General features: G+C 38.0%; 1 protein-coding gene across 1 annotated transcript in view; it reads left to right on the top strand.

The window, feature by feature from the left end:
• The window catches only part of HERC2 (E3 ubiquitin-protein ligase HERC2), a 971627-nt gene that overhangs the window by 295041 nt on the left and 662640 nt on the right, over positions 1-13946 (top strand). Inside the window, exons 30-31 of the mRNA XM_090372402.1 lie at positions 696-851; positions 8084-8220. Coding sequence (XP_090228528.1) covers positions 696-851; positions 8084-8220 — 293 coding nt within the window. The remainder of the gene's footprint in view (positions 1-695; positions 852-8083; positions 8221-13946) is intronic.

Genomic DNA, 13946 nt, shown 5'->3' on the forward strand with positions numbered 1-13946 from the left:
GTATAAGGCAATGGTCAGGCCATGCCTTGAGTAGTGCATACAGGTCTGGAGACCTCATTTTAGGTAGGACGTTGAGTTGCTGGAGTGTGTGTGCAGAGAAGGGCAACAAGATTGGTCAGAGGAACAAAGTGGTCCTCTTACCAGGGAAGGCTTAAGTTCTGCATGCAACGGCTGGAGACTAGGCACTTGCCTAGGTGATCTGATTGAGGTGTATAAGGCCTTGAATGGGTTGAGCATGCTGAATTCTGGTGGGATTCTTCCTCTTGCTCAGATTATGAACCTGAGGGGGCATAAATTCAAATTGAGGAAAGATAGTTGTAGAATAGATGTGCAGAAATTCGCCTTTAGCCAGCAGGTGGTTAATTGCTGGAATAAACTTCCATCTGTCATTGTGGAAGTTGATAGCTTAAATAAATTCAAGGAGGAACTGGACAAACGTTTAGAGGGAATGGATGGGGGAATTTGGTTTTTTCTTTTTTGGCTGATGCTACATAAGCTTGCTTTCTTGCATGACATGCCTCCATTACTAGTACTACTACTTATTTACCTTTTGTTTACTCTCATTAATACACCATTTATTTATTTCTCAACTGCCATCATTACCCTTGTCAGGTGTGCTGCCTCTTTATTTACATAGATAATTATCTCACAACTATAACTGTACTACTTTATATATATTATTTTTTATTTTTTAGATTACTAGTTTAAATATAAAAGTTCATGATGAACCTGTGCCAGAATTTGGACTTGCATCTGGAGACTTGGAAACTTTAGCTCATCAGGTTGTAGAATTTGTTCTTCAGGATGATGGTGCTGATGTTGAAGTTCTTCGCAGGGCCCTTTATTGCCAGGTAAAAGCTGTTATTCTAATATTGATGCTAAAGGTCGTTTTATCCTTTTAGTAGCAGGCAATTAATTTATTAAATGCTACACTGATTCTGAGCTACTGGAAACTTATTTAGAATTTTTCAAATTCTGAATAAGTTTCCGGTAGCTCAGAATCAATGTAGTGTTTCTCCTCCTGTTAAGGTACCTACACATTAATGGAGGGTGAGAGTTATTATAAGTGATAAATGAGAGCATGATTATTTTGAGAACACAATTGCTTTATCGATTACCAACATTATACATATTGCTCGATTAGATAAATAATAATTATACTAGACCTAATAATTATTGTATATTGTTATGTATGTGTAAAAATAAAAATATTATGTTTGTAATGTATGTTCACTGATCCCAACCATAGCTATAGATTTACAGAATTCCTTTATGGGAAAAACATATATAGGCATATACAAAGAAATTCACACACACACCTTGTACATTGGACCTTATAGCTATTTAAACAAAACAGTAAATTCATCTTACCACTTTCCAGCTCACAAGTAACTGCCACTTTAATCCAGATCTTATCTGTAACATCTTTACTCCTGTAATTTATGTCATCATCTCTCCAAAGTACAGGACGAGACTGCATCTCACTTATTAATATCTTTGTTACATTTTAGCATATTTGACAAGAACGACCTGTTTATCAATTGCAGGGAGGGGAAGTCCAGTACGCATGCACAAAATATTTCTAGCACGAGAAGTGCTTATGTTTTGAAACAGGATCAGTTGCAAAGCAACATCATTCTTTAGCTTTATCATTTGCTCACTGGCAGTGCGAAAGGTTTCATTTAAACCAACATGTCGTAAAATTCATTCCATTGCTTGCTAATGTGAAGATACCCTTAGTCAAAGTCTTGGCTTAGATAATAAGCATAGTAAAATAGCACTGTTAAATGAATACCAGATGTGTGTTACTGTAAATACCGGTATATAAATACCAGTAACACACATCTGATTTTAAATCAGCATGTGATTGCCTCGAAGAAGCACTAACATCGTTTAAACAGTTTCTGAAAGATATTTTTAAAATTTGTGCTATTTTAGAAGCTAGCTCTTATGTTCCCAGGAGATGAATTAGACAACTCCTGTAATTATTATCAGTAAGCTGTAAATTCTTTAGTTCGTAATTAATGCTAGACTATGATAATTATTTTGCACTTCATCTGTAGAGAACACTTGTCACTCATTTAATTATGTAATGTTTGAAAGTTATTACACATTTATATTATTAAAAGTTAATTCCTCACGAATCTGCTATTTTAGTGGTGCCAAATGTTAGCACCCTGCCTCTTCCATCTCCACAATCAGACTAAAACTTGCAAAATAAAATATATTCAAGTGCTAAAAGAATTTTCAATTTTTTCACTTATTGCCAAATTCTTTGATTTATATGGTAGAATAATAAGGTCTTCTTAGTAAGAATAAATATTTCCCTCTTAATAGGGAACCAGTTCTCATTCCTGAACATTCATTAATTTTTTTCTTAATGTAGGTGTTTTTTTATGCTCGTTTTTCCTAATTTTTTCTCCAGTTGATACACTGTAAATGGAGGGGATAAAATAGAAGCAGTCTTGATATCTCTCACCCAAACAATTTTGTCATTACCACTTAGCTACATAAAAGCATCATATTTCTTTCTCTGGCTAATCTTCAAGAATCAATGACATTAAATCATATTATTGGAGAGGAAGCAAATATTCGAATAAGAATAGTATCTGAGCTGAAATGAAATTTGAGCGGGCTTCACATTAATTATTTTTTAACATTCTTATGAATAGGCACACTATAGCCACAGCAGCCTGTGTGCCATTAAACACCCATGCCACACACACACACACACACAAAGCACAATGGTAAAGAAACTCCAAAACCAGAAGAGCCACTGGCAGTACAAGAAATAATGGATGTAGAAGTTAAGGACGTACAGAACGAATCTGTCCTTGCACTCTTTGTGGAAGAAGAAGAAATGGATACAGGCCAATGCCCATTCTTTCCAAAGAAAGATAAATCCAGGGCTGAGAAAACAAAGCCCCCAGGAAATCTTAAGAATGGCCACATTCAAATCTATACAGTGCAATTTCCATGGTTTCTGCCAAAATAGTCAAAGCCCTCCTGCATAAGCATGAGCCATCTTGCTTTTGCTTACGAGATATATATTTAACGGTAAATGATGACTCTTAATTGTATAATTGTTCAATTATTCCGAAAGACAGAGTTGGGGGTGAACCTGTCCATGGAGGAGTTGCCATTCTTGTGGGTAATCATACCCCCTTTAAAACTAAGCCACTTATCATCAGCTTATAGGCTGTAGCAGTTCGTCTTACACTGAGTGGACAGAAATCATAGGCATTCCAAAGATGCCACACACGGTTCATGTCCAGTGAATTAGGAGGCCATTGCATGGGGGTAAAATCTGCAGAATGCTTTTCGAACTATGTTCTAGTCACCATGGCGGTGTGGGGAGGTGTATTGTTCTGCTGGAAGAGACCATTGCCCTGTGCGTGCACGATGATTATGAAGGAATGCAGATGGTCTGCAAGGATGGACATGTAGACCATTCAGAGATGTGTCTAGATGTACCAGAGGTCCCAATGTGTGAGAGTTGGACAGCTCCAGACCATTACCAACTGTCCACTTGCCTGAACAGTTCCTTGTTGTCATGATGGGTGCATAGCTTTGTGTGGTTTCTGCCAGATATACATCCTCCCTCCGCTTGAAATAACCAGAAATGGGACTCATCAGACCAGGAGACCCATCTCCAATCATCCAAGGTCCAGTGCCGACTTTTTTTTGCCCAGTTCAGGCATAGAGTCGTGTGTCGTGATGTTAACAATCGGACTCTGGTGGGTCAGCGGCTCCCATAACCTATTGTGGCTAATGATTGTCTGATGGTCTTGGTGGAGACGTTTCTGGCACCTCCCTCATTGGAGTCGGCAGTGATTTGTGCCACTGTCGCTTTCTGATTGCTGAAACAGTGCAAAACAGATGTTGAAGGCCACGTTCATCCACCACCTTTCTCCGCCCATGATGAGATGTTATTCCGGAAATGTCGTATTCCCGATACAATCTTGATACTGTTGAATGGGGATAGTGCAATTTCTGTACCACCTCTGTGAAGTCGTTAACTTTCTTTCAAAGTCATTAACTCACGATGCTTACCCATACCGACATCGAATTACCGTCTACGTGAATGCGGTGTACTTATATACCTGCCATGCTGTGGGTTCATCCACAATGACCTGTCTCTTCTGACAAAAAAAAAAAAAAAACCTTTTTCCACATGGCTAGCGAGAGGGGTGACAGCGTCGTGTTGCCCAGGAACTTGGTATGCCATGAATTCTGTCCTTTCAGTGTACAGTAAGGTTCCTCTTAACTGTTTGCTCCATCTATTTGCCACCTGGGAACAACATCCCCAGGCAGATTTTGATGATCTCATTAGGGAATTGCCATTCCCTTTTCTTGTTACTAGGGGATTTCAATGGACACTGTACTCTGTGGGGTAGTGCTGACATCAATGGAAATGGTCGGACTGTAGAGCGCACTTGAAAACAATGACCTGTCCCTTCTGAATGTGGGACATAACACCTTTTTCCACATGCCTACCCATACATTCTCTTCTTCTTTATACATGGGAGGTTGAAGACAAACTTTATGGTAGTGATCACTTCCCCCGTGATATCCACCCTTTGCAGTGGGAGACCGTGCACCCGTCTAGGTTACCATGCTGACTGGAATGCCTTCAAAGATTTACTATTATTTGATACTACTACCACCGCAAGGAGACAATTAATGACGCAGTAAAGCACATTATAGACAACATTGTCCAACTGGTGGCAGTTGCAATTTTGAAGACCAGCTCGGTTTCCATGATTTCCAAAACCATGGTGGAATGGAGAATGCGCAGCAGCAGCAGCAGCAGCAAGAAAGGCTCAAAACAAAGCATGGGGAATATTTCATTGTTACTCCACCACAGATAATCTATTGGCCTTCAAACATGCACGTGCCAAAGCACATTATATCAGATTTCAGAGGCAAAAGGTATCTTGGATCCAATTTACATCTTCCTTCACACAGACTGTCAATCCCAGAGTCATCTGGAACAAGTCCGGAATAATGGGAAAATACGCATCACACCATTCATCGGTCCTGGAACATAATGGATGTATAATTGCAGGCTTAACTGAAATTGCAAGCATTCTAAGGGAGGCATTTTCTAAAGTGTCTTCAGAAACATTGTCTTGAACTGTCAGTCTTCCCTTCTGAAATTAAAACCCATGCTTTTACTTTTAATTACTGCAATATCTTTCTTCATCTTCCAATTGATGACTGCATGATCACTACCTGCCAATGGTTCTTGTATTTTAAGCCCTGTGATGTCATCTAATTCATGAGTAATGATGAGTTCAAGAATATTCTCACCCCCTAAAATTATCTCTGATATGCTGGTCATCTATTTTATTTAGAAAAATTTTCCTCAAGTTGAGTTTCCCTCCCACTTATTCCAGTCAGTCTGGGGCGGATTGAAGTCACCCATAATAAGATATTTACGCTTGCTGGCTCCTTCCATTTGCATGTAAAGACTCTTATCATATTCTCACAATCTTCTGGTCTATAGATTATCCTCACTCTCATTATACCTTTGCTTCCTAACTCACACCATACAGATTCTGTGCTGGCAGATATAACTTCAGACCCAGCAAAAGCTCCTTTCATGATCAGGCTGCTTTTGATAAGAAGCCTGACATCACCACCCCTCCTACCTTCCCTATATTTCCTAAATACATTATACATACTATAGTGGAATTCATCATTCCCAGTTTCTGGGTGGCACCAAGTTTCTGTTAGCCCTATTATGTCATCATTAGTTTTCCTAACCAGTAGCTCAAATTCAACCATTTTTATTAACAACACTCCTGACATTACTGTAGACACAATTCAGGCTAAATATTCTTCTATAGTTTACTTCTCTGAAGTTACTTAGGCTTGTTTCCCTATCTTTCACATCCTGCTCATCTCAGATGTTGCTACACTCAGAACATCTTGCCAACATTGGCTATTATGGCAACAATCAAGAATTCCTGAGGTGAGTGCAAGCATTACTTTGACCCATATCATCAGATAAATGTAGATCTATATTACTCTTCTTCCCTCTAACTATTAGTTTCCCTAAACCCTCAAGGTATCTTCAGTGATACTGGCAAAAATTCTTGCACCACCTTTGTTCAAATGAATACTATCTTTACAGAATAGATTCCTCCTACCCACAAGTACAGGGCACACTGATAAATGCAATCTCCTCCCCCGCAGAGGAGTCTTGCAGAATCCCTCAAGTCTTGATTTAATCCACAAGGTTTTCAGCACATAATCCCTCCAACTCATTCAGATCTAACTCGCGGCATTTTTTTCAGCATGGTCCTATATTTATCAAACAAATGATCGGTGTGTTCGTTTAATATCATTAGTCCCCAGGTGAATAATAATGCTCTCTTTATCCATCTTAAAATCTGACAATATGTTGGTAACGTCATGAATTCTTGATTCCAGAAAATGCCCTGGTTCTTGTTTACATACCTTTATTACCAAAAATATTACCTGTTTCCCCTCACAGTAGAGTTGCCCAATAAAACTAGATCACCTTCAAACAGAGCGATAGGCACTTGAAGGTTTCTCAGTGACTCAAATTATTCTCTTAATGCATCAAGTTCTAATTTGAGATTGGTACACTCCTTACATCTGGTGCAAAGAAAAGAATTGTCAGTTGAGCAAGGTGTGTCTACTAGACCAATGTTAGAATACATGCGAGGAACTCTTGACTCACATTGGAGCTCGCAGGCAAATCCGTCTGGGTTACGATATCCTTGGACTTTATATTGTAAGTGGATTTTGTAGCAAATATTTTTAAGGTGAAATTTGAACTTTAGAACAATTCCAAATTTAAATTTACAGTGTATTACAGAATTTAAATTACCAAAATATTACAGAAATGAAACTGTTGACAAAACTTTAATCACTACAGAAGTTAAATTTAAGCTACTGAACAGAAGTTATGAAGTTCCTGCCAAAATATCGATAAAAAGGGCTATCTAAATATTAAGCTGCAGTTTTTGAATACTTAACTAAATACAAAAATGAACTAACCTATGTGATTATGTGGATTCAAACTATATATTAACTACAGTTTATTATATTAAACAAAAAAAAAAAAATAAATAAAAAAATACCCAAAATTATTTCAAAAACCTTACCTGCTATGGAGTTCTGAAATGTACTCCATAGCAGGTAAGGTTCCACAAATGATTTTCTTTCCTATTTCACTGATTATGGTACTTAAGTACCATAAAGGTTAAAACAAGAACTTCTTCCTCTTATTATAATTATAATTGTAATTATAATAATTGCCACCTGGATCAAAGGCATCCATGCTAGACTTGTGAGTCTTGAACATAATCCAATATATTAGTATTAGATCAGGGTTTACAATTATAGAGTCCAATTTGTTTGTGGTCTCTTAGACTTGTCTCAGTAGAAATTATCTTTGAAAAACCAACAGACTTTAAAATTTTGACTGCTCATCATAAGCTTAAAATCTTTTATTAACTTGGAGCTCTTTGTATTAGCTGAATTCATCAAGAGTCCAGATCATCATGTCCAGCCGTCCAGCCTTTGACTAGCAACTAAAAAGTAAGTTCTCACATTACTAGAGATTGAGCCTAAAGCAGACAAGCAGCATAGCAAATTAAAATGCTACATTTGGTGGCCCTTCTCTCTCTCTCTCTCTCTCTCTCTCTCTCTCTCTCTCTCTCTCTCTCTCTCTCCCCCCCCCCCTACTGAAGGCATATTAGATATTGCTAGGTCTTAACCCATTGAATTGGAAGCGACATTAGAAGTGGAAGAGGAAGAAGTTCTTGTTTTAACCTTTATGGTACTTAAGTACCATAATCAGTGAAATAGGAAAGAAAATTATTTGTGGAACCTTCATCAGATAATTATCTAGTTTGATTCATTGGCTTCATACTATACACAGGTTTATGTGACAATGGTTGATTACTTTTGTATATGAGAATAAATACTTGGACCCAATGTTTTGAGAATTCTATTTTTTTTTGGAAATGATATTTTTATTTATATGAAGCAGTGACAAAATTAAACAGGTATATACCTCTGTAAATATCTTGCATTTTTTTTTTAGGTTGAAAGATCAAAAATTAGGCTTAAAGGCATTGAAACAATATCAAACCTCCTAAAAAAAGAATATCTAATACCATCTGTAAAATACTCACTTTTTAATGGATGGCAAGCCCTTATTCATATTGAGGGTATTAAGTGGTAAGTAGTAGGAGAAATAATTTGTTTAATTTGCTTCTATTTTAAAAAAAAATATTCTTGGGAACTGGTATTTGTGGGCTAGATAACATGAAGTAAACTAAAAATAAAACAAACTGAAAGTGAATAATTTTTCACTTTTATTTTTGAACAATAAATTTTGATTTTAATTCAATATTAGCTGGGCTAGGGTTGGTAATAACCAACATGCATTGATTGTAAATAAATGCTGTTGTTGCAAAATGATAATAGTACTTTAAAAAACTGTGACCATTACAATAGGTCAGAATGTTTAGGTTTGTTGTAGTAGTAGTAATGGAAGCATGTTATGCAAGAAAGCAGGAGTATGAGCATCTGTAGCATCAGCCAAAAAAAAAAAAAAAAAAAAAACCCCAATTTCACACTCTAAACATTTGTCCAGTTCCTCCTTGAATTTGTTTAAGCTATCAACTTCCATAATGACAAATGGAAGTTTGTTCCAGCAATTAAAAACCCACTGGCTACAGGTAAATTTCTGCACATCTATTCTACAACTGTCTTTCCTCGAGTTGAATTTATGCCCCTTCAGGTTTGTAATTTGAGCAAGTGGAAGAATCACATCAGCATTGAACTTGCTCAAACCATTCAAGGCTTTATACACTTCAGTCAGATCACCTCACAGATGCCTAGTCTCCAGCTGCTGCAATTTGCAGAACTTAAGCCTTTCTTGGTAAGGGGTCCCTTCGTTTCGTTCCACTCACCAGTCTTGTTGCCCTTCACTGTACACACTCAAGCAACTCTACATCCTTCCTAAAATGAGGTCTCCAGACCTGTACACAGTACTCAAGGTATGGTCTGACCATTGCCTTATACAAAGGGATAATCACCTCCTTTTCCCTACTAGCAAAATTCCTGTGTATCATTGACAATGATAACCCATGACCTGCTCTGGCAGCCTGCCTACACTGCTCAGAAAACATCAAATATGTGACTGCACAATTACTCCCAGATCGTTTTCATTTTCTACCTCCTTAAGTGGAGTACCACACAGTTAGTACGTTTCTCTGGGGTTACTTCTACCCATATGCAGTACTTTGCATTTTTCAATGTTAAACTTCAGTTGCCACTTCTCAGCCCATTTGCCCAAATTTTCTAGATCTGTTGCAGTGGCACACTGCTATTACTGTCATTAACAACCCTTCCAACCTTTGTATCATCTGCAAACTGTGACATTAAGCCCGATATACCTTCATCAATATCACTGACAAATATACAAACCAACAGTGGGTCCAACATCAAAATCTGGGGGACTCAACTGATAACATTAGTCCACAAAGAGCAGCGTCCATTGATTACCGCTCTCTGTCTTCCCACTCAACCACCCTTTTATCCATTGTAGCAACTTACCCTTAATACCATACTGCTCCAATTTGTACAGTAGTCTTCAATGCGCAACAGTGTCAAAAGCTTTCCTGAAATCCAAGTATATGATATCAAAATTATTTTTTGCATCCAGTTCCTTTGTAACCACATCATAGTATCCAATCAAATTGGTCAGACAAGACTTCCCCTTAACAAACCCATTCTGTGTCTGAACTATTACTGCAGTCTTGTCTAGATGATCCTGCAATGCGTCTTTAACCAGTGACTCCATTATTTTACCCAGAACAGAAGTTAAACTAACTGCTCTGTAATTACTCGTGTCACCCTTAGATCCCCCATTGTGAATTGAGGATACATTTTCACATCTCCAATCTATGGGGACTTCCCCTGAGTCCAAGGATGCTCATAATTATGGCTAAGGGTTTGCTTACTTCCTTTGCCTCCTACTTTAATATAATTGGATAGATCCCATCTATCCCAGGTACCTTTCTTATGTTTAACTTCAACAATTTTTCCTCCACTTTGCTCTCAGTTATTACCAAATCATTAAGCACCCTGTTACAGTTTGATAAACGTCTCACATTTTCCTCCTTAATAACTCCTTGTGTGAATGTAGAGGCAAAATACTCATTCAGGTTATCAGTTATCTGAGCAGAATCATCAGCAGTTGAACCATCAATATCAATTGGACCAATCTGATTCGTCTCCCTCCTTCCATTGTTTATATAAGTAAAGAAGTCCTTGTTGTTTTTCTTCGCATCCTTTGCCAAAGATTTTTCGTAATCTGCCTTCGCTTGCCTAATCTTCTTTGTGACTTGTTTACAGACTAGCTTATTTCTGCCATAGGCTTCTGTGTCATCCAATAATTTATATATATCCCATGCATTTTCCTTCACTGCTACAAGTCTCATTAGTTCATCTGATATCCATTTTCGCCTAAACCTAGAACAGTATTTCTTACTATTCTGCTGTATAGAATTTAAAAAATGCTATACAGTACAACCAACTGTATAGAATTTAAAAAATGCTATACAGTAGGACCAACTGTATAGAATTTAAAAAATCTCTGAGATCTCTAGTCACCTTTTATGGAAGCAAAAACCCTACCCTTTACTGCTGATCGTAATTATATCTTTAAGTAAATTCCACATCAATACACTGTGATCACTGTCACCTAGTGGTTCCTTTTTCTGTAAATTCTTTATACAAGAATAATCACTGCTGATAACCAGATCAAGATTATTGCCCTCTCTGGTTGCCTTTCGAACATGCTGCTGCAAAAAACAATCATCCAATAAATCCTCAAAAGACTTGCTTCTGTGCGAGTCACCAACCCACAACTTCCAGTCAGTATCTGGGAAGTGAAAATTCCCCATTATAACACAATCTTATTTACTGGCCCATTCTATTTCTCTGTGCAATTGTTCATTGTATTCATTAGACTGACTTAACATTGCACTGACCATCTTCTATTTAAATGTCAACTGGGTGCACTTCCTTTGATTTTATGTTTTTCTTAATTAATAGCATAACCCCTCCTCCCTTCCTATCCTTTCTGTACACATTGTACTTCCCAAATTCCAATTCTGCACTGCTTATCTGTGTGACACCATGTCTCTGGCATCCCAGCAGTATCTGCCTTTGAAGTCTTGATAAATACACAACCCATGTATTTATTTGTTTCATGATGACTCCCACCAGTTTTTGAACTCCCCCAGCACACTGCCCTCCAGGCTGCTGCTCATTCTAATAGAAGCAGTGCAAGGATCACTTTCACCTCCGTCTGTGGCTTCTATTTGTTTAGTCTGTGAATCCCCCCAATCTAGCAGTTTTCCAATCCACCTAACGCTGCTTCAATAGTATCAGCAAACACATTTGCACCCCTTCTATTTAAATGTATCCCATCCCTGTAGAAGCAGCCTCTCCTGTTAGCAAGCAAAGGCTATGCTGAGAAAAATTCTATCCAATGAGCCTTGTACAATCCCTCCAGGGCTGAATTTATTGGCAAGGCTTTCATCATATACTCCCTCCTATCGTGTCTGGGCAGAATTGCACATACTTTCAAATTTAACCCTAACTTGACTTTTTTTAACATTGACCTGTACTTGTTAAGTAAATCTGCAGATCTCCTACTGTTAATGTCATTAGTGCCAATGTGTACAACACTATCACCCTTTGTGCTCTTAAAAGATATCTGTTTTACAACATCATCTGCATAGCACACGCTTCTTGATTAGACCGGGGTTCGAGCCTGTGACCACCAAATACGGGGAATGCGAAAAGGTCAGGGAATGACCACCACATATCCCCAGAGCAATATGGCCTTAGTTGCTAATGCTCCTAAAAACCAAATAACAACAACAACAATATCGTCAACTTTTGCCCATGACAGACATACAATGATCCATTTCCACCTCTCCTTTTTAACACAATATATTACCTGTCTCCCTGACAATAGAGTCACCGACAATAACTAACTCCTGTGGGACCAGCACATTTTGCATTGGAGACTGCCGCTGTGTTACCTGATACACGAGAGTGAGCTCTGGCATTGAGCTGAGCAGCTGAGAGCTTGATGGATCTCCCATTTTAATATCTTCAAGGGCATCTATTTGACTCTTCAATCTCTCATAAGCACCCATCAGAATGCTGAGCTGGCATCTAATTTCTTGATACTCTCTGCACCTAGCACACACAGACATCTTCCTTGGCTAGATCATGTCCTGTTCTGTAGAGTTCGCAAACACATCACAATTTGTAGATTTTTTTAAACTGTGATGCATTGGAGAATTGCCCCCCTTGATTCTCCCCTGAGTCAAAGCACTCCTGCTACTTTGTGCCTGTTGCTTTGCTGCTCTAGTTTATCTACAAGACTTTTACTAACACTTTTAAATGTTAATTTTCACTAAAGAAAGAGATAAAAAACATTTCACCTAGAATTGTCTGAGTAAGTGTTTCACTAAGTAACTAATTTTTTTGTCAACCCCAATTGTAGTCAAGCTCAACAATAATTTAAGTATTCAGATGGTCTGTGTATTTTCTGACATTATTTTAATATCTAACAAACTAATATGATCCTTGAGTAGCATGCTGCACAGGAATAATCTCTGATCTTAAGTTTAAGAAGTACTAGACTAGATTACACAAGGTTACGCAAGACCTACTACACATAGTAGGTCTTGGCACCTCCGTAGCCAGGTGGGCAGGAGTGGCAGTGCATAGCACACGCTTCTTGATTAGACCGGGGTTCAAGCCCGTGACCACCAAATACGGAGGATGCGGAAAGGTCAGGGAATGACCATCGCATATCCCCTGAGCAATATGGCCTTAGTTGCTAATGCTCCTGAAAACCAAATAACAACAACAACAACATAGTAGGTCTTGTGTAGCAGTGTGTGTTAACAAGAACTACTAACGTAGAGTAAGTCTTCATTATTTGTGGGTAGTAACAATGTTAAGTCCCACAACTACCATTAACAACACTCACAATCTTCCAGTCTCTTATCACTTAAGGAACTCCAAAAAGATTAGCCTCTAGAATGAACCATCTTTACCTAAAACCAGCCCACTCATAGCTAGCCATTATCTAAACAGGAAGCAGTGGATTTCACCACTGACTACTGAGTACAAGCATAGATCTTTCATACCCTTTGCAGCAATATAGTAGTAGTAGTAATAATAATCGTGGCATATGATGCAAGAAATCAAGTGTATGAGCTTATGTAGCATCAGCCAAAAAAAAAAAATTCATACAACCATTCCCTCTAAATGTTTGTCCAGTTCCTCCTTAAATTTATTTAACCTATCAACTTCCACAATGACATGGAAATTTGTTCCAGCAATTAACCACCCGCTGGCTGAAGGCAAATTCTACAGCTGTCTTTCCTCAATTTGAATTTATGCCCCCTTAGGTTCATAATCTGAACAAGTGGAACAATCCCATCAGAATTCAGCATGCTCAGCCTATTCAAGGCCTTATACACCTCAATCAGATCACCTTGCAGGTGCCTAGTCTCCAGCCGCTGCAATTTGCAGAACTTAAGCTTCTCTTGGTAAGAGGATCGCTTCATTTCCCCTCACCAATCTTGTTGTCCTTCTATGTACACGCTCAAGCAAATCTACATCCTTCCTAAAATGAGGCCTTCATACCTGTATGCAGTACTCAAGGCTACAGTTAAACTAACTGTAATAAAATACATAAGTATTTTATTACGACTATTATGTAATAAAATGTTGCTAATGCTTTTGTTTCTATCATAAGCAAACTTGTTCTTTGTTTGATTTTATATCCAAACAGATGACAGCTGTTCCATCTCTTCCAATTCTTTGTGTCTTGATCTAATGAATTTTATTACACTTTGAGTTGT

This window comes from Mastigoproctus giganteus, chromosome 1 (assembly GCF_048544385.1).
Source record: "Mastigoproctus giganteus isolate SK-2022 chromosome 1, ASM4854438v1, whole genome shotgun sequence".
Taxonomy (NCBI): domain Eukaryota; kingdom Metazoa; phylum Arthropoda; class Arachnida; order Uropygi; family Thelyphonidae; genus Mastigoproctus; species Mastigoproctus giganteus.